The 20,261-nt window shown below is 37.1% G+C and overlaps 1 protein-coding gene across 1 annotated transcript in view; it reads right to left on the bottom strand.

The window, feature by feature from the left end:
• Positions 1–1,998: 1,998 nt before the first annotated feature.
• The window catches only part of KIF5B (kinesin family member 5B), a 70,521-nt gene continuing 52,258 nt past the window's right edge, over positions 1,999–20,261 (bottom strand). The window contains exons 18-26 of the mRNA XM_043965182.1: positions 16,228–16,289; positions 16,026–16,135; positions 15,304–15,405; positions 14,339–14,399; positions 14,187–14,258; positions 13,940–14,044; positions 12,727–12,943; positions 9,517–9,649; positions 1,999–6,083 (exon numbers count right to left, since the gene is read on the bottom strand). Of these exons, the coding sequence (XP_043821117.1) occupies positions 6,077–6,083; positions 9,517–9,649; positions 12,727–12,943; positions 13,940–14,044; positions 14,187–14,258; positions 14,339–14,399; positions 15,304–15,405; positions 16,026–16,135; positions 16,228–16,289 (869 nt within the window). The 3' untranslated portion in view covers positions 1,999–6,076. The remainder of the gene's footprint in view (positions 6,084–9,516; positions 9,650–12,726; positions 12,944–13,939; positions 14,045–14,186; positions 14,259–14,338; positions 14,400–15,303; positions 15,406–16,025; positions 16,136–16,227; positions 16,290–20,261) is intronic.

Genomic DNA, 20,261 nt, shown 5'->3' on the forward strand with positions numbered 1-20,261 from the left:
TATAATGACAGAAAGATTCCAGAGGAAAATGAAGATGACGAATGGCCTTGAGAAACTATACACCATGGGAGCCGTTTTCAAGTATCTTGAAGATATTGTGTAGGAAATAGAAATGTTTGCTTAGAACCAGGAGTCAAGACTATGAGGAAACGACGCTTGGACTACTACTAGTTGGGAATCTTACTAAGGGGATTCTTGGTCAAGTATGGGATGGTCTACATGACCTTTGAGCTGCTGTTATTCTGAATTATCCTGAGAGAAACTAAATGGATTAAATGCTCCTTTCTTTAAGCCTCAATGCTGCTATGTACAACCACAGCTCTGGGCTAGATGGGAAACCTTATTGCCACTAATTAGCAAGATGACTTTAGACAAGTCACTCAACCTTTTCTAGATGGGCCTGAGTTTTCTAATCTATAAAATGGGGCAAGAGGGGTTATTTTATATTCCCTTAGGTCCATTCCAGTTCTGTCATTTCAGTATTATTTCTACTGAGATTCAAAAATCCTCCATATTAGGGATGGATACTTAAAATCTTTGGAAGCATCATGGAATAGAAGATGGAGAGATAGCTGTGGAGCCAGAAAGACCTGTCCCTGATATCTAATTGGTTGTGGGATCCTAGGCAACTCATTTAAATTCTCAGTGCGCCAGGTATTTCTCTAAGACTTACTTGGCATTGGTTGAGGGTACAGAGAACCAGAATTCTCTACACCAGTGAAACCATTAGGTCTTGGCCAAAACCAAACATTTTTTTAAAAAGTATTAAGGACTTAAAAAGTAGATTAGATAACTCAAGTCTACCTAAAGGGGCTGAATGACTTGCCCAAACTCACTTGGCTAGAGCAATATTTAAGCAATGGCTTACAAAAAGATGATCTTTCATCCAACCCATACTGGAGCAAGAATGCTTCACCACAATCTCCTAAGAGAATTGAAATTGTGAATGATTCAAAGAGTAATAGGAAGAAATAGATGGGCTAAAGATGGGGTAGAACATAGCACTGACAGTGATTACACACCAGAAGTGGTATAAAAGATATATTAATTTCTGAATGTATCCCTTCCCTGTGCAATGAACATCCTCTTATAATGCTGGGTCCATTCAAATATTATTAAATGCTCACCATGTGTTCATTGTGTTTTTGGGGGATACAATGGTGAAAACACAAGAGTCCCTACCCAACATTTACAGAAATAAGTATAATAAATGCAAAGTAAAGAGTGAAAGAATATAAGAAAGTTGAAAATAATCTAGGAAAATTTGAGGAATACAACACTTACAAGTGGGAGAAATCTGGGAAGGTTTGAGAGGAGACAACAACTGAGCAAAGCCTCAAATAAAAAGAAAAGCCTTCTTCAAAAAGCAAAGGTGAAGAAGCAATGGTTGTTTTGTTTTTTTTTTGGCAAAGGAGGCAAAAACATGAGTGCAAAAAGGGAGATGGCAGTGATGAACTTAGGAAGTAGTAATGCAATCTGATTGCAACACAATGGACAAAAGGGATCAGCTAATTGTTTTATTGAAACTGAAAATTTGAAAGCTTACAGTGTCACTAAAGATACAAACATAAATACTATATACAAGTACTTTACATAGAGGTGGGTTAAGTACAGTACATAAAGTGTAACTAATAGCTGAGGGAAGATGGACTAAAAATTTGACTCTTTACCATTCCACCATTTCATAATTCTTATCTTTCCTTCTCCAAGCACCCTGGGTCCTCATATCAGTCTCAACAAAGAGGATCATAAAATTGAAAAACATTCTAAATTCTAAAATCATTCTAAACATGTAAAAAATAACCTAGATTTATGTACTTTCATGACTACCTGTTTTTATCCAATAATTTTAGTTGGACTGTGAAAGGGGGTGTGGGCGCTTAGGTGTTCCCAGGAATTATGTGTGGGATTTTCTATAATAGCGGCTAACATTTATAGAGCACTTAGTATGTGCCAGGCACTGTGCTAAGCACTTAACAAATGTTATTTCACTGGATCCTTGGGACAATCATGTGAGAAAGGTGCTATTTTCTTCTTACAGATGAGGAAACTGAGGCACAGAGGGTTGAGACTCATCCAGTCAGTTAGTAAGTGCTTGAGGCAGAATTTGAACTCAAGACTTCCTGTTTTCAGGTATGCAGCTCTATCCACTTTGCCACTTTGCTGCCTCTAAGAGCCAGTTTTTGAGCCAGAAGACGCAGCTTTAAATCCTACTTCTAGAATAAGATCCTAAAAGGGATTTTGTTGGTTACCCTTCTTGAACTGAGAAACTGAAACTTCAAGCACCTAAATGGGTCACCTTTTCTTAACCCCTGGTCTATGATCTTGTTTAAAATATTTCAGTAACTGTATTTCAGCATCATTGGTTTCCTTTTAACCTTATTTTATGCATTTAAAAACATTATTCAAAAAAGGGGTCCAGGAGACAAAGAAGGTTAAGACCATCTGCTCTAAGTGATCAACTGCTGTTTGATCTCCTAGCTGTCCTGGTCAGCAGGCCATAGTGGACTGGTCACCAACTGCCCATTATTATGGTGTAGTCAGTTTGGGGCAGTTTGTATGCAGAAGTCTGTTAATTTCCCCTTTTAACCTTCTCTGGTAGCAGGTTAGTACATTTTTGCTGGAGTGTTTTTTCCCCTACAGTTTCTCTCCCTGTATCCCATTTAATGTTTGAATTAGTTGTCAGCTTGGGCTATAATTAAAGGGTGTTATAATAACAACTCACATTCATAAAGCACTTTACAGTTTACTAAATGCTTTGATAAACAAGCTATTTAGTTTGCTTTTCCTATGAACATTTTGGAAAAGTCATTATTCTGTGAACCATTCATTTAGAAACCCTGTTAACAATCCCTTCCCCAATTATACCTCTCAATATGCAAATTTACAAAATTTTGGACTCTTTTTATTCAACACTTTCCTAAATATACAGACTTACCTCCATAATTTGTTTTAAAATGGGTAGCACTGCATGATGCTTTTGATGACTGACTTAGGAAAAGCCATAACCTACACTCCCTACAGTTTTTGACACTGAGTACCTAACAATGTACAAAAAGCATATTTATCTTTCTTGTCACTATCTGTTTCTCTAGATAAAAAGACAAGATAATTTAGAGGAAGAAATCACGTTCCTCTTTTAAAATTTGGTGTTCCTGTTGGATCTGTATGTCCACTAATAATTTAAAAACTAAAATTTCAGGCCACATTCAAGCTTGAAACCCAATAAAGTGAGTTAAGGTACAAATGGATTTTGTAATGGAAAGTGTACTGAAGTGAAACAGGAAAAATCGATGGCACAATCCATTTCTAGGTCATAACTCCGGAGACTAGAGATATTTAACATCTGCTACAGTAAAATTTCAGAAAATGAACATAAAGATATTAACAAGTAGTCTGCATACAACTGCCATCATGCCAATATGAAAAGTAACTTGGTCTTACTAAAACAGAACAAGAAATACTTCATTTCAAAGTTTTAATAAAGTCACTAAATTTCAGTGTTTTTTTCTCTCTTTATTTAAACACATACATTTACAGCATGCAGGTTAAATTAAAACTATATGGCGTCTTCCCCAAACCAATTATCTTTGAATGTATCTTCCCACACTGAAATTAAGCCAATGTATTCCACAGGTAGATTCAGACTCTTATGTCATCTCATGTCAAATTTAGAGTTACACACACAGTAGTGAGTCAGTAACCTTAAATTATGCAAATAATTTAATTGATCACCATGAATAAATATTATTCTTTTATTTCACTGAGTTTTTCTTCTAAACCATTTTAACAAGACAATTCAGAGGAACATAAAAATAAAATCCACCCAAAGGGGATACTGCAAATTGAAATAGCATTGTATCAGGGTCCTATTAGAGACTGAAAATGTTCATTTACAAAGAGTAAATGTTCTGTTCCACCGACCCACTGTAGCAGAACCAAAGAGCAGTTCCTTTTAAAAATTTTCAATGTAATTCTTGGTAAACTTTGCAAAAGGTTTAAAATTAGAAATTAAAAAAATTATTAAGATATAAAAAGGTAATTATATTTTGAGCTACATGCTAGTTAGTTACAATTGCACTGTTACACAGCAATGCTCAGCACCGATACCCATCATACTTTATTTACTTACAGGAACAAAACTACCATATACAGACAAAAGAGAAAAAAAAATCTGCTTGATTTATGTATAATTCCAAGGAAACCAGTTTTCAGTCAGAAGTAAAATACAAATATCTAAGCACATGCACCCATTAGGCAGGTAATGACAAAGATGTTTTCATTTAGAAAACTCTTGTCTTCATCACAAATGCTGCAGGATTTTGTTTCTTAGTAAAATAACCTATCTTGCTGCACACAAAAATTTCATCTTGAATTTTGGAGTGCTTCTTCTTTTTTTTTTTTGATTAGTCCTAAAAGCAACGTAATTGCTTTAAGGACTACAGACTGCAACAGCAAGGATTTCTGGCTGTTAATAAAAAAATAAATAAATAAATTCACCCTTTAAATCAAAATTATTACAAAAAGTGGAAATTACAGTAGTTAAGGAAATAGAAAAATAAGCCAATTAGGGTCTGAAACTTCTGACAATGGCTCCAAATTTCATAATACAAATATCTGTATAGAAAACTTTGCTAAAAAGTTATTTTTGCCACCAACACATCCTAATAAAGAACTTCAGAGTTCCTACACTATCTGATGAATGGCTCCCAAACCCTAACTTTCCCCTAAATCCTGCCAAAAGCTCTAGAAGAACCAAAGATTTGAGCTCTCTTTACCATATCACTGATATAACTTTCTAAATGAAACTGCTGATTCTTTTCAATCCTCTAAGGAAGAACTGAGAGTAATAGGTAAAAAGTAGATCTAATTACAAAAATCATGGACTAAAGCCAACAAAAGAAACCATTTTATTTCATGAATATACTAGTGACTCTTGCAAACAAGGCAAAAAAAGAAAAGATTCATTTAATATAAAAGGTTTGGAGTAAACTTCCCAGTATTTCTAGACTAAACCAGAAATAAATTATAGTGTACAACTCAGTGTAGAACAGTTTTAAACCACACCTCAGGGATGGGTGCCAAAATGAACTAATTCCTATCTCATGTGCATCAGTGTGTTTTACTTAATTATCTAGCTGTTTTAAGTTACTTCACATTTTCTCAATTTCCAAAGGCTAAATTTAGGTCATTGATATAGTACTGATAATGCAAGAATAAGAAATTAAATTTAATTCTAGACCCTTCTAGTTCCTTTTGCTATGTTAGAGATGATAAATTAACTGTCAGATTTTTGTGCTAGCTAGTAGGCTAACCGGAATGAAGCAGGATATTTTCACCCCATCAAACTATATATTGTATATAGAATTAGGAACAACACATAAAAATGTTCCTTTGCCAAACCAACTCTTTTATGTAAACTTAGGTTTACTTGTTAATATATAGTATTTAACTAAAAATGACCTGGCAACAGGCATTTCAGATTAACAGTTAAGCAGCCTGGTTGAAACTGAAATGTCTAGTTATGCAGTTTCAAGATGTCAGTGCCCAAATGATTTTAAGAAGCACACTTCAGAAACCTTACAAATAGTTTTTAGCCCTGATGTATTTTCCAGGAGTCTTTAAGTGCTCCCCTGATAGACACAGTGGGACACATAGTGTTATAAGTGGTAAAACTTAAAATAGCAAATCTAAAGTCCAACCTTGTTCCATGTTCCCTAAAACAAGAAAACACACACAAAAGGAGGAAGGTAACTTAAACTAAAATCTTTTTTAAAACCTGTAGAGTACATTCAACTTGGCACAGTGCAGACTAAATTTAAGACATGAAAGACAAATTGTGTCATGAACAGGGCTACACTCTGAAATTACATGTCAATTTTCCAAGACGCCAAAATTGCACTCTAGTTGTGTTGAGAATCAGCTGAATTTGCAAGATGAGTTGGGTGGGAAATAGCTGTACAGGCCAGGTATAATTTATACATTTAAAAAAGTTATAATCCTATAACCCCTGGAGGGGAGAGATTATAGTCATGGAATGAGGCTCTCTGTCTCTCTGCTTGATAACACATCATCTTCAACAGCTGAAAGAGAAAAGAAAAAAAAATAAAAATTAGTATTCCAATTTAATAATTCTTGATTTTCTGTTGTAATTTTGAAGAGGGGGAGATACAATTTCAAAAGAGCTAGATTAAAATTTACCAATAATACTTTTTAAAGCCATAATAACCACCTTGCTCACCAAACTTTAAAAAGACTTCTTTCATTTACCACTATTTGATCATCATGGAAGGGAAACAGATTAGCTACTAAAAGCTAACAACTTTTTTAGTCTTTTGAACCACTAGAATAAGCAATAGTTTTCTTCAAGCATAGCACAGGGGAAATGAAAAAGTGGAGATGACAGAGTGCCAAAAAAACAAAACAAAAAAACCAGAAGAGGAAGATGGGATGAAGAAAAAAAGAGGGAGGAAAGATGAAGGAATGACACCCTCCAAGAGGTCTCCAAGGGAGAACGTCACCCACCATTCTATCAGCTGCTGGGGGGTTCCTCAGGCAGGGCAAAGTACTAAAATTAGCCCCTAGATAGCTTAGCAATAACAAAATGGTGATCACCAGGGAGATTTTGAACTGTTTATCTAGAAGGAATGAGCCTGAACTGTTCCAGTCACACCAGCATTTTTAAGAGAAAATGATCCCAGGTTACTCTATAAAAACTTTCATTACTGTTTCTTTCCAGCCATTCTTTAGGATGGGGGCTGGGGGTGGGAGAGTGTCTCTACTATAAAGAACAATGAACCCAGTATTTAAAAATAGTTTCATGTTGCCAATATAGTTCAAGTATAGAGAGGGTTCTATCTCCCTCATGTGGCAAAACTGCTATTATGCTGCATTCAAAGTTCAATAATTCAAGCTAATTTAAGCACAATGTTGTCCCTCTCCCATCTTCTCCAGAAAGGGCAGTTCAGTTTATATATGACAGCCACTATAAAGTCCACCATCAAAAACTGATTGGCTGTTTTTAGTGCAAGCACTTCCAATGCTTCCTAAAGCCCAGCCCAAACAGGAGGCAGAAACAATCCCCCCAATTAAAATATAGCTCATCCAAATTAGCATATGCTTGAGACAAGTAAGTAAAGGCAAACCAATAACTGATTAAAATCTGTATTCTTCTGATTCTTTCTTCAAGTGATTCCTCCTGAGGTCTCTGAGGGCCATATGGATAGAACACAGAACCTGTCCAGAGAAGGTTGGCTACCTGATGCCTGAATGAATTTTTCTGACCACAGCAATTCAGAAACCCAGCCATTTACTGAAGGGATTATGATTGGTAATGATGGGAGTAATTACAGTGAAATCATACATCTTTTTGTTTGTTTTGGGGTTTTTTTGCTGGGTAATGAGGATTAAGTGACTTGCCCAGGGTCACACTGCTAGTTAAATGTCAAGAGTCAGAGGTTGGATTTAACTTCAGGTCCTCCTGAATCCAGGGTTGGTGCTTTATCCACTGTGCCACCTAGCTGCCCCCTGAAATATACATCTTTAAAGTATTCATGATACAACTGATAAAAATTTTTTGTTTGTTTGGTTTTTTTTTTAGTGAGGCAATTGGGGTTAAGTGACTTGCCTAGGGTCACACAGCTAGTTAGTGTTAAGTGTCTGAGACTGGATTTGAACTCAGGTCCTCCTGACTCCAGGGCTGGTGCTCTATCCACTGCGCCACCTAGCTGCCCCTGATAAAAAATTTTAAAAAAAGATTATGAAGGTATTATAGAGTAGAACATACTGGGTGGGAAGTTAGGAGACAAGTACTGATACTGATACCGGCTCTGCCAACTAACTGAATATCATTTAAACTGTACAACTCTGATCAAGATAATTAACATCAGGGGCAGCTAGGTGGATAAAGCATTGACCCTGGATTCAGGAGACCCTGAGTTCAAATCTGACCTCAGAAACTTGACACTTACTAGCTGTGTGACCCTGGGCAAGTCACTTAACCCTCACTGCCCCACCAAAAAAAGGGGGGGGGGTGCTGCTATAAGATAATTAACACCTCTGGGCCTTAGTTTCCTCATTTGTAAAAGAGACTAAATGATTTCAAAGATCCTGTCTAGCTCAAAATTCTTTGATTTTTCTGGAAAGATGAATCTCCTACCATTTTGTTTTGTTTCCTAATACAAATCAAACAATCATTAAGTGATTACTATGCACGTAGCACAGTAGCAGGTTGTGGTGGTAGATAAAATAAAATATAATTGCTTCCTCCATGGACCTCACAACTTAACAAATGCATAAATTATAATGAAAAATGATGCATAAGCATGAAAACTGCAAATTATACCCTATGTATAGCCCAAGAAGAAGGGCTACAGAAAGGAGGCATGTGGTTTGTGAACAAAGGCCTGAGTAAGGACAATATGAGATGGAAATCAGAGATGATAAGTAGTTCAGTTTGGGGCAAATGAAGCACACAGAGAATGAAATAGTATAAGATGAAGCTGGAAAGGTAAGGAATTTTGCCATATTGGAAAAGGTTTTGAAGGCTGGGCTAAGGATTTTGAACTTGATTGGGCGGGCAGTAGGAAACCATTGAGGGGTTTTCAAAAGAACAGAGATGGCTAATTTTCCTCATATACAGCTCAGACCTATCATCAGCATGAAGGATGGTTTGAGGAAAAGGGGAAAAGAACAGAGGTTACCGCAAATATTCAGAAATGATCTTTCATAAAAGCTTCTGTGAAGGGAGAGGCAGTGGCATTACAGAGAACCGTTTTGAGATTATGGAGGTGGAAATGACAACTTGGCAAATAGCTGAATGTGTGGGAAAGGGAAAAGTCAAAATGGGGAGTGGGATTTGGAGAGATTAGAGAAGACAGCTTTACCCTCAAAGACTACTTAATATAGTCAAAGAGTCTAAAAGTGTAGACAATTAAGAAAAGTCAGATGAGGGTAACCGTCTAAGAGAGGTTTTCAGGCAGAGTTCTGTGAGAGATCACTTCTAGCTGGGTCAATGAGGGGAGCACCTGGGGCCTTCAATAGCAGACTGTATTTTTATATCCTAAGTAACTGGCCGGGGGCAGCTAGGTGGCACAGTGGATAAAGCACTGGCCCTGGATTCAGGAGGACCTGAGTTCAAATCCAGCCTCAGATACTTGACACTTATTAGCTGTGTGACCCCAGGCAAGTCACTTAACCCCAATTGCCTCACCCGCCCCCCAAAAGTAACTGGTCATCATGAAATGTTTTCTGCTGCCCTCTTATCTTAGCATTATTTCAGACAATCGCTAAATTAATATCTATTTACTGATTGCCTGGCTAGTACAACTAAGTCTAAGTCAAAATTACAGCTATTACATTAACATTTAAAAAAAATAATTTTCTATAACACATATATGCTTTAATAACAAAACTTAGAATTCATTTAGGAACCTCAATTAAGTTTTTCTATTCTTCTTTGATTCCCAAATGGGCACAGCATAAACAATCAGAAAGTTTGAAAGTACAGATGCTTACACTTTATCTTGTCTGCCTCCACCACCACGAACAGCCACAGGCTGGCTATTCTGAGTAAATGCACCTCCCCCACGAATTGCACTTGGATGAGTTGGAGAAGCAGCGGGATGTTGTCCAGGACGGATGGGCTTAGCTAAATGAGAATAAAGAAAAGACTTTGGAATAACACCGATCACAACCATTTATCATATTTTTTTCAAGCAATTAGAGAATTATGAGTTCTTCCTCTATCAGTATGTATCACAATGGCTTTTCTTAGGTAGTCTTTATGACTTTAGGCTGGGGGGAAAAAAAAGAATTCTACTGTTGTCAAAAAAAGCCCCAATTTAAAACAAGAATCAGATAAGCTCCTCTTATCTACCAACATACTATTTAGATTTCAATATTTGAACCCACCCAGATGAAACCAGAGTTCTTTAAAGTACAGAAACTCACTTCTTCCCCTTCTCTGTCTGTCTGCCTGCCTTTGTAACAACCAGACAAAAACACTACTCTTCCAACACAATATGTCTCAGCTCCTCTGTGGGGTCCTTCTGAACAGCCTGCTGAGGCCTTTGGACACAAGGGGTTCTTGGGCTTGTACTCGAAGCTTCTTTGGCTTTTGCTTCAGTGAACGTGAAGATCTACATAAGGCTTTGGAGTGATGAAGAATCACCTTCTCTATTCCATACCCCACCCCACGCCACTCCCTTAAGTTGGGTGCGCCCTCTTTTCCTATTGGTGTGTGTGTGTGTGTATGTGTGCATGTAAGTGCATTTTGTTCCTGGAGGGCCAGGAACTTTTACTTTTTCTGTATTTCCAGTGCCTACCACATAGTATGCACTTAATGCTTCGTTACTGATTGAATGATGAGATTATTTCAGAGGAGGAGAATAAATAAAATTTAGATCCTTCTACTAATAATGGTGACTATAGGTTATTAACCTAATGCCAAAGCCAGATTTTTATAAACTGATGGAGCAACTAGCCTTCTTTAGAGATAAGAATATAACTAAACACGATTAAAATGTAAGTGTGGGAAATACTTAACACAATAAAAATCAATCTAAGTCAATATGCAGCCCACAGGGATCCTTATGCAAGCTAGAGAGTGGCCTCGGTTCTCTTTGGGATTGACTGCTCCTCTATTTTCAGTAGCTCACCAAAGTTACAGGAGAGATAACATCATAAGGGAGTTATTTGGAAAACACAAACCAAAACCAAACAAAACCCAAACCAAACCAATCCTGACCTTTTTCCTTTAGAACATCTGCAAGCCAGCTGTGATGCAGCCTTCCTGCCCACTCCATTCTTAGCCTCTGCTAAGGTGGCTCCACCCCCGACCTCTACTAAAATTGCTTTCAAAAATGTTCCCTCCCGACTGCTAAGTCCAATGTCCTGTCTTCAGGCCCGTTCTCTCTGACTCTGGGAGCCTCCTCTGTGAATTAACCGTTCTCCCAGCTTCTCATGACAGCACACAGCACTGGTTTTCTTCCTATGACATTCTCTCTCTGCTGGTCCTCTCTCTTTCCTGCACTAAAAACGTGGGTATGTTTTGAAGTTCTGAATTGGACCCTCTTTTCCACTCTTTCTCTCTCTCTCTCTCTTTTTTTTTTTAGTGAGGCAATTGGGGTTAAGTGACTTGCCCAGGGTCACACAGGTAATAAGTGTTATGTGTCTGAGGCCACATCTGAACTCAGGTACTCCTGACTCCAGAGCCAGTGCTCTATCCACTGCGCCACCTAGCTGCCCCTCCACTCTCTCTCTTAAGTGATTCTGTAACTCAGAGGCAGCAGTCCCCCATCTGTTGAGGAGCTATATTTCACTTCTCTAAGACTAGGGACCATGGGACAATGGTCTTTGTATGGTTAGAAAGTATGGGGCAGTGGAGGGGTGGGTTCCCTCTTGCTCCGTGTCTCTCTCCAAGATATTTAGAAGGGCCACAAATGGCTTGCACTTTTTTTTGTTGTTTGTTTGTTTGTTTTTTTAGTGAGGCAATTGGGGTTAAGTGACTTGCCCAGGGTCACACAGCTAGTAAGTGTTAAGTGTCTGAGGCTGGATTTGAACTCAGGTACTCCTGACTCCAGGGCCGGTGCTCTATCCACTGCGCCACCTAGCTGCCCCTGGCTTGCACTTTTAATACCAATACCTAACTCATGGAAGCCAGTGTTTCCTTGGCATGTTACTTCCCTAATACACTGCTTTTGAATAGCAGATTTATTTACATTATGATGTAGCTTAAAGTCCATTCAATTATAGCTGTGAAAACAAAGTCCTAGGAACTCTATAAGAGGTGATGGGCTAAATGCAGAATAAGGCACACAATCTTGAACACGGCCAATATGGAAATTTGTTTGGATTGTCTATGTTTATTTGTTACAATGATTTTGTTTTAATTTTTTTCTTCCAGTGGTGGGAGAAAAAATGCTTGCTAATTGAAAAAAATATTTTTAAGGCAAAAGAAAAAGCAGGGATGAATGAAAAGGAGAACGAGAGCTTGAAAAGTTTACTGGTATCCTTCCATATTATCAGACCTAAAGAAAGCTCTCCGCCAAGCTAGATGGATTCCTTATAGAGGACTATGTGACTACGAGACAAAAATCACATGTTAGGAAAGGGCAGGGATAAGTTTCAACAATACTACTTTAAAAGGAATTCCTAAATTGATGAAAGTAAAGATCCAATCCACTGATGTTTATATAAAATCTGTTAGTGGAAAGCAGTAAAAAATTCACATTTTTAAAAGAGAATTATGAATACAAAAACTAACCATTTGGCAATATGAACAAAATATTGATTTAACCAATTTATTAAAACTTTTTTTTCATGCTGACAAGTCATTTAATTCCATAAGAGGATCCTATAGATATGAGAATGAAATTATCTTGCTTTTTAAACAAAGCTTGATGATTTGCATTTTGCCTCACTTTTGTGATTTAATATTCTAAGTAGTGTTTACTTCTAGAATTTCTGGTTTTGGTTTGTAGTTTTTCTATATATTACATAGTGCACTCTGACCAAAGACTATAAGCATAGAGAGATGCAGTTTCTATTTGTAAATGGGAAAACCCTTTGGTTAGTATTTTGAAGGTTAAGTAAAAGCCCTAAAAATACCTATCATATAGTTTTAGAGCACACACAGCATATCTGAAAAAAATCAGGTTATTATTTGTCTAAATGACAGTCATTTGTCTAAAAAGAGTTAAAAACTCTTTTCTATGTTTTACTAACCAATCTGTGCAGAATGACCCCTCCTGGCCATGTTCTTTGACCTGACTGCTTCCTTAATCCGATCGACTTCTTGCTGATACCGTTTCCGATCCCGAGAGGCATTTTCTTTGGCTTCTTTCAGAGCAGACTCCAAAGCTTTAACTCTCTCAGCTGTAGCTCTAAGTCGTTTTTCCAATTTTGGAAGCTCACAGCGAAGATCTGCATTATCACGTACCAACTGAGAGTAAGTGAAAGTGAATGATTTACTCTTCAGAATATGAACCACGTTTCACTTAAAAGGTAAACATCTTCTAATTTCTGGTATTTCTGTTTTTTAACACAACCCATTCTTCCTCTTCCTCCAGAGAAAGGGGAAATGGGCATGGACACGGCCGAGGACACATGTTTCTCCCAAAGTAGCTGCATGTGTACGAAGAAGAGCCCTGTGGCTGTGGGGTGTGAAGACCTGACCTGAAATCCCAGATCTACCACTTGCTGGTGACTTTTTCCCCGTTAGCTGAACTCAAATACTAATTCATCCCTAATATAAAACAAAAAGAGAGAAAACATGGCAAAGTGAAAAGAAGGGTTGGCCTCAGCTAATGCCTGGGACACATCCTGTATGACCCTGGCCAAGTTCCTTAGCCTGTCGGAGGCTCAAGGCCACTCTACTCTGTATGGTATTGGAAGGGAGAGCTTCCTCACTGGGCACGTCTCACAGTAATGAAATTACGGGTCAGGTTTAAAAGAAAAAAAAAACTAGCAAAAATAATCTCAAGCTACACAACTCAAGTCTACAATTATGTTTGCTTTATTAAACTAACACTATCTCATTCAGTTCACACTTTACTGAAGCACTAAATCTTGGGCAAATCTTGGTAAAACTGTAAAGATTTACTTTACTGATCAAGGAACTAGGAGATGGGGCAGGGGAAGGGAAACTGAGAATGGAGGAAATCCATCAGTGCTTATTGAAACTCAGGAGCCTGAAGAGGCTATCCAATTATACGGTTTCATTAGACTACTCTCAGGAAGGGAGACTCCTAACAAAAGATCAGGATCCATTAGCTTCCACTTCCCTCTTCAAATTCTCCCAAGATCTTGGGAGTCTGTTTATGTAATGTAGCTAATAGAAAGGCTCAGGGTCTGAAAATATTCTAGACCACAGACAAAATTATAAAAGCCTTCTAAATAGTGGCCATCTCTATAAGTTGGTTTATCTCCGTCTCATTACCTGTTTGTGCACTTTAGTGAGCTGCTCAAGATTATTCTCAAGAAAGGAGATCTTCTGCTTTTGGGCAGCACTGCCTCCTGTGTCATCAGAATCAATCTCCGCACTCTGAGAACAAGAAGATACTGAATCACGTCAGCATTTAGACACGTAATTATTTAAGAAAACCAAGATAAACTAAAGGCACGAGCGGGAAATTTACAGACAAAACCAAATGACCATAATAAGAACCTCAATGATGTTAAGTTACCTTTTTAACTCTCGTGGCCAGGTCTTGAACAAAGAGTTTCCGAAGGTTGTGTAAAGTCTGAAGTTCTTTTGCCTTGAATGAAAAACATTTTTATGACTTAATATTTCATATTTTATGTAAATGTAAAAATCCAAAGTTTTAAATTCTCTTACCACAGTCTCTTCTAATCCCTTCAGGTCTTGCCTTGCTTGTTCTCTCCTGTCTTGCATAACACTAAAAATAAGGAATTAAAAAAAATACATATAGATATACATTTATATGAGCCAATTTTCTTTCAATTCAGCAAAATCTGGCTTTATGTATTGGGTGAGAAAAAAAATCTTTCATTCAACAGAAGCTAGATTGTTAGGGTGAATATTCCAAAGAAAGTGCAATGTTTCAATGGTAGAAAGAGGTACAATTATTTGTCTGAAGTGCTGAACTAAAGAACCAACAACTGGCGCTGATTTAAGTGTCCTTAAATCAAAATGATGGTTGTGGAATGAGGTGGTTAACTGGGAGTTACACAGACATTAAATTACCAGAGAATTAGAATATGATAAATATATTTCACACTCAAACCATACTGAACATAAAGTGAAGTTTCTTTTGGTGAATCAGAATGCACTCCAGGACCTTACAAGCCATCTGAGGATACTTATTGTGACCAGTCACAGTTGTATAGTAGCACAGATATATAAGACGGGGGTGACTGGGGCTGACATGATACTCTAGATGCTGCTTTTAAAATAAATCTCTGATATCAGCTAGTCTGTTCTCCTAAAAGACAGAGAAGCAATACAACTGTAGGGTGAGTTTTGTGAGCTTTCTAGATCACAGACTCTTAGTTCCAAAGGGACCTGGTTGACTTTGAAGAATAATCAAAAGTTTACTGTACCTATTACCTAGCAAACCTCTCCTTAATGATTCACATTTGGTAGCAGGTCAGCTAACACAGTGACATCTGCAGGCAGGTGGGGCAGGTCCAGAGTGCTTATTAGCTGTATGTATTAAAGACAAGTCCAACCCCTGTGGTCAAGTGGACCTCATTTTGTCTGTGGCCTGAAGTTGGGTTCAGATTCTCCTCATTACCCTAATCCAATCTCCTATTTTAGGCTCTGCTAAAATTCTCACTCACGTAAGTTCATGTAGTTTCCTGCTTTTTTCTTGATCTGTGGCTTTCAACTTCTCATGTTCAACTCTCAGGCGTTCCTGCTCTAGCATCATCTTCTGATTCTGACTATTGAAAAAAAAAAAGGCATAAGTAATATTAGTTTTATAAAATGTGTTAAAACAGACTCAGCAAAGTGTTGATTTTTCAAAGTTTCATAGTTTTCACAGTCAAGTTTTTCCTAATATCTAAACTAAGATTTCTTTTTTTACTGTGTTGCTCCATATTTGGGGAAAAAAGCCAAATATTATCATTCATACAACTTATCTTTTCAGCACACCTAATATTGTTTTATACATAGATATGCATAGTGAGTAATATATAATGTAAGGACAATAGTTCCTACATACTTTACTTCTGTTTGTTTGTCATTTCAACTAACTTTTAAACTTATATTGTCCCAGGATTTTTCTTAAGACTTAAAAAAAAAAAAAAGAAAACCGAGGCAATTCCACCCCTCCATTTTAAAATAAAAATAACTTCAGGAAAATATCCTACCTGCAGTTTTGATTTCTGCATTTGTGAAATGCTTCAAAATTCAAAGAAAAAGTTATAGATACCTGTATAGCTATATGTTTATGTAAAGATTATCCTACTTTTCCCCATTGAATCCCTCCAAATATACTTTTGTTGAAATTAAATTGTAAATATATAAGTAAATATATCAAAATAAAAAGTCCAACACTTACTCTTGAAGATCAGTAATAAGCTTTTCTTTTGCATCAACTTCATCTCTCAGACTACTAATTTGTTTTTGATGAGTTTCTCTGTGGCTCTGTATCTGTTGTTCAACAGCTTGCTAAAATAGGGTGTTTTTTTAAACAAAAAAGATTGGTCAAAAGGAACATTGCTGTATTAAAAATTAAGATTACAACATACAAATTAATTTACCTTAACTTCGTTTGCTGTCTGAACCTTATTTAGATGCTCCTTTTCCATTTCATGGACTTTCTCTGGGCAGAGGAAAGGAAAAGAATAGAAAGTTTCTAATACAGATTACAGAGAATATGGCCCATTTCTCTGCAGCAATAATTCAGTCAACCCCCACATCCTTTCAATTATTCACGGCCTAAATGGCAAACCTTGCCTCAAAGTCATTAATAGTTAGTATGTAACGATTGGAATAACGCCACCTGCTGGATACTTACTGTAGAAGAGTTCTGCCCATGAAGCGAAGGTCTTTGAGGGCAAGACCAGGAGTCTTTTCTTTGGCGGGAGGAAATGACGCGGACTAGTGGGAGGAGGAAGGAAGAGACTGGCGCTGACTCTGGGGCTCTTTCCTGAGGACGCTGGCGGAGAAGGGAGCTAGAAATGTGCTCTCCCTTTAATAGATAGGAATCTAGGCCTTTCTCTCTCTCTTTACCAAATTCTTATTCTCCTTAATAAATACTTAAAAACCTAACTCTTGCTAAAGCTTATAATTTATTGGCGACCACTCATTAGATATTTTAGACAGACTAGCTAGAATTTTAGCCCTTAACAGATGGCTGACCACGAAGAGGAAAGCTAACCCTCAGTCTTCTTCTGATCTGCTGGTTGGGTAAGAAATTTCCCCTCCCTCTCCCTTTAACTGCTAAGTACTGGTGTACTGGCTGTGTTTTTCCTTTAAATTTTTTCGAATGGACCTTTTAAACTCCCTAATTATCCTATTTTTGATTTTAGTCTGTTTAACCAGACAAATGGGAGATAAGATCATGTTAATGCTTTGTTTTTGTGGATTTTCTATTTTTCTTTTTATTTTTGTTAAAAGAGCCAGCAACTTACTCACACAAGGAAATATCTCTCCCTCTCCGAACCATGCTTTTTCAGAGAAACCTGAAGAGATTCCCACAGCTTTTCCCAGTTCTAACAGTAATTGTTGCTTTAATTTTGCATGCCTGGAGGCAATGACCCACCCTCTAGAAGCTTTTAATCCACTAGCACCTGGAGGCCAAGTGGGGGAAGAGGAATCCAGGCCTGAGTTCAAAATCAAGTCTGATTCTAATTGCTCTGGTCCCTCCCCTCCTCTCCAAACCCCACCCTCTACTCCTCCCATGGCCAAGCCCATTGCTTCCCTGGCCCGGGAAGTCCAAAGATCTAATGCGCATGCTCAACTTTCTCTAACTGCATTTGCAGCTTCAGGCTCACCCCTTCCCCAGCCTGGCTGTGCTTCTGAGACAACTTTAGAAAACCCTTTAAATTCCAGATATGCTCGTTTTGTTCATAATTTTGCTAACCTGCTTTTGTCTTTAATTAGTAATCTTATAAAGCATTTGTATGGTGAAAAGGCTGACAGACAATATAGAGGGGTTAAAGAAGAAAAACTTAAGCCGAATAAGAATGACAATCATCAACATAGTTCAAGACTCCACTTCTTTTGCCATGGAAGGGTATATATTTTACAGAAATGTAGAAGTAAGCAGCAAGGTATTGATATGAGTATTGGGGATTTTAGATATCGGAATCAAAAGTGTTCTGAATTCACTCAGAGTAATAGTATCAGTTCAGAGGTTACATAGGATTTCTATGCTATTATATGTACATTTTGAAATTAATGGTATAGGTTTATTTTCGTAGAGGTTTTCATGCATTTGAGATTGTGTTTTATACTTAGTTTCTAAAACAAAGAGAATATTTGTAAAAGCTTTTTATAGTCATGTGGTCCAGTTTATATTTTATAATACTCTTATTGATATTAAGTTCATATTCATTTAGATTTCCCTAGTTTGAATTTCATTGTCTTTTATTGTTCCACATGTATCTTCTTCTATTCATTCATCTATCTAATTTTGAAACATGGTTTTGATTTCATAATACAATGTTAATTCTAGGAGTATTGTGCTCCCATATTCTGAGTTGTTTGTTTTTGTTATTTTTTCTCAACTGATTATTTGATCAAACTCTTTAAAGCATTTCCCTAGCAAATTGTTTGCCATGGCAAGTGTAAATTGATTCTAGAAGTATTATTTTTGATAAGCATATTCCAAAAAAAAAAAAAAAAAGAGGGGAACATTTGTAAAAGTTTTCTTTTTTCAAAAAAAAAAAAGTTCTTTGAGATTCTGTTATGCTTTAACTTGTATTTAAATATATTCAGATTTTTCACAAAAGTAATTGTATACTAAGTTTTTAAAAAAGGGGTATTATTTGAAATTGTTGCATAATTATATATTGTGTTCTGAGTCAAGATGTATTCACATTTTTTGCAATCATTTATTATCCTCAATTTTTAAATCCATATGAGACTTGGATTATGGGAACTTATCATTTAAGACACTAATTGCCTTTATTCTGAGTTATCAGATGCCAGTTGGCCAAGATGCCATCCAATCACAAGAGGAATACATGCAAGAGCAGACACTGAACTGTCACATGAGGGGAGACATGCATGAAGTCAAGGTATGGCCGAGGGAACGGCTTTTGACTAATGTTGAGGTTGGATTCTCTTGGTTTAATATTTTATTTTATTTTTCCCCACAATATTGTACAGATGGCTGGAAGTATTCATCCCACCCATCTCACTTCTACACCTGGCTTCTATGCTCCCTCCTATATGCCTGATGCCATGGACATCTCAATCCCATGCATCTGATTAAGTCTGACTCAGTTTCTTCCAATATGTTCGGTGGCATGGACATATATTCCATCCACCTATTTTAAGCCTGGCATACTGCATGGGCAGTATATATTGCTCAAGTGTGGGAATGCTCATATCCCATCATTTCTCTGTTCTTTTATGGTAACCCCCATAATTATCTCAGGTGTCATGATAAATACAGTGTTGAATTTGGCCTTGACACCTGTTACCAATTATATTAGATTTTTTAATTTCTCATAATGGCATGAGGATAATTAGGCAGATGATGCAAAAAGTGATGAAACAAAGATAAAAATTATTTTTAATAATTAATATCGCAGCAATTGTCTTCTCAATTACCCTCCATAAGGGGGGGACTATAGTAATATTATAATTTTAAAGAATGGTTCAATTTTTGTTTTATTATATGTTTCATGTGTAACAACTAAGATTCTGAATTCCCTTAGACATGTTTTTGAAAACTTTCATTGTTTGATTTGATTATTGACAAAGCTATTTTAAAGTTGTGTTAAGCTCAATTTTGTAGGAAATTTTCCTGGCTGATTACCAGCATCCACACATCAACCCCTGAAAAGACTTCCATTCCACGACTACACCTAGAGGACATCTGAGAAAAGACTTTCAGAGACTTTAAATGAACAGTTTTGATTTGTTGTTTTTGTTGTTTTTTTTCTCTTTCTGTTATAATATACACCATCTGTTACATGTATTCTCTGCAGAGGCCCTCCCTTTGCAAGACTAATGTCAAAGCGTCGGTTCATGAGGACAAAAAAAAAATCGCCCCTCTGGACAAAACTTTCCTCTCTTCCTTTTCTATATTGTTGTTCACATATTATTAGTTAGCAATAGTTATTATATTGTTTTTACTGTTCCGTCAAGGAAACATTTTGTTTCTTGAGGAACAACAGGGGGGACTGTAACGATTGGAATAACGCCACCTGCTGGATACTTACTGTAGAAGAGTTCTGCCCATGAAGCGAAGGTCTTTGAGGGCAAGACCAGGAGTCTTTTCTTTGGCGGGAGGAAATGACGCGGACTAGTGGGAGGAGGAAGGAAGAGACTGGCGCTGACTCTGGGGCTCTTTCCTGAGGACGCTGGCGGAGAAGGGAGCTAGAAATGTGCTCTCCCTTTAATAGATAGGAATCTAGGCCTTTCTCTCTCTCTTTACCAAATTCTTATTCTCCTTAATAAATACTTAAAAACCTAACTCTTGCTAAAGCTTATAATTTATTGGCGACCACTCATTAGATATTTTAGACAGACTAGCTAGAATTTTAGCCCTTAACAAGTAAAACCACAATCTTTGTTGCTATACTGCATTTCTATATTTTTTCTCTACACACAAAGTCCC

Source organism: Dromiciops gliroides, chromosome 5 (assembly GCF_019393635.1).
Source record: "Dromiciops gliroides isolate mDroGli1 chromosome 5, mDroGli1.pri, whole genome shotgun sequence".
Taxonomy (NCBI): domain Eukaryota; kingdom Metazoa; phylum Chordata; class Mammalia; order Microbiotheria; family Microbiotheriidae; genus Dromiciops; species Dromiciops gliroides.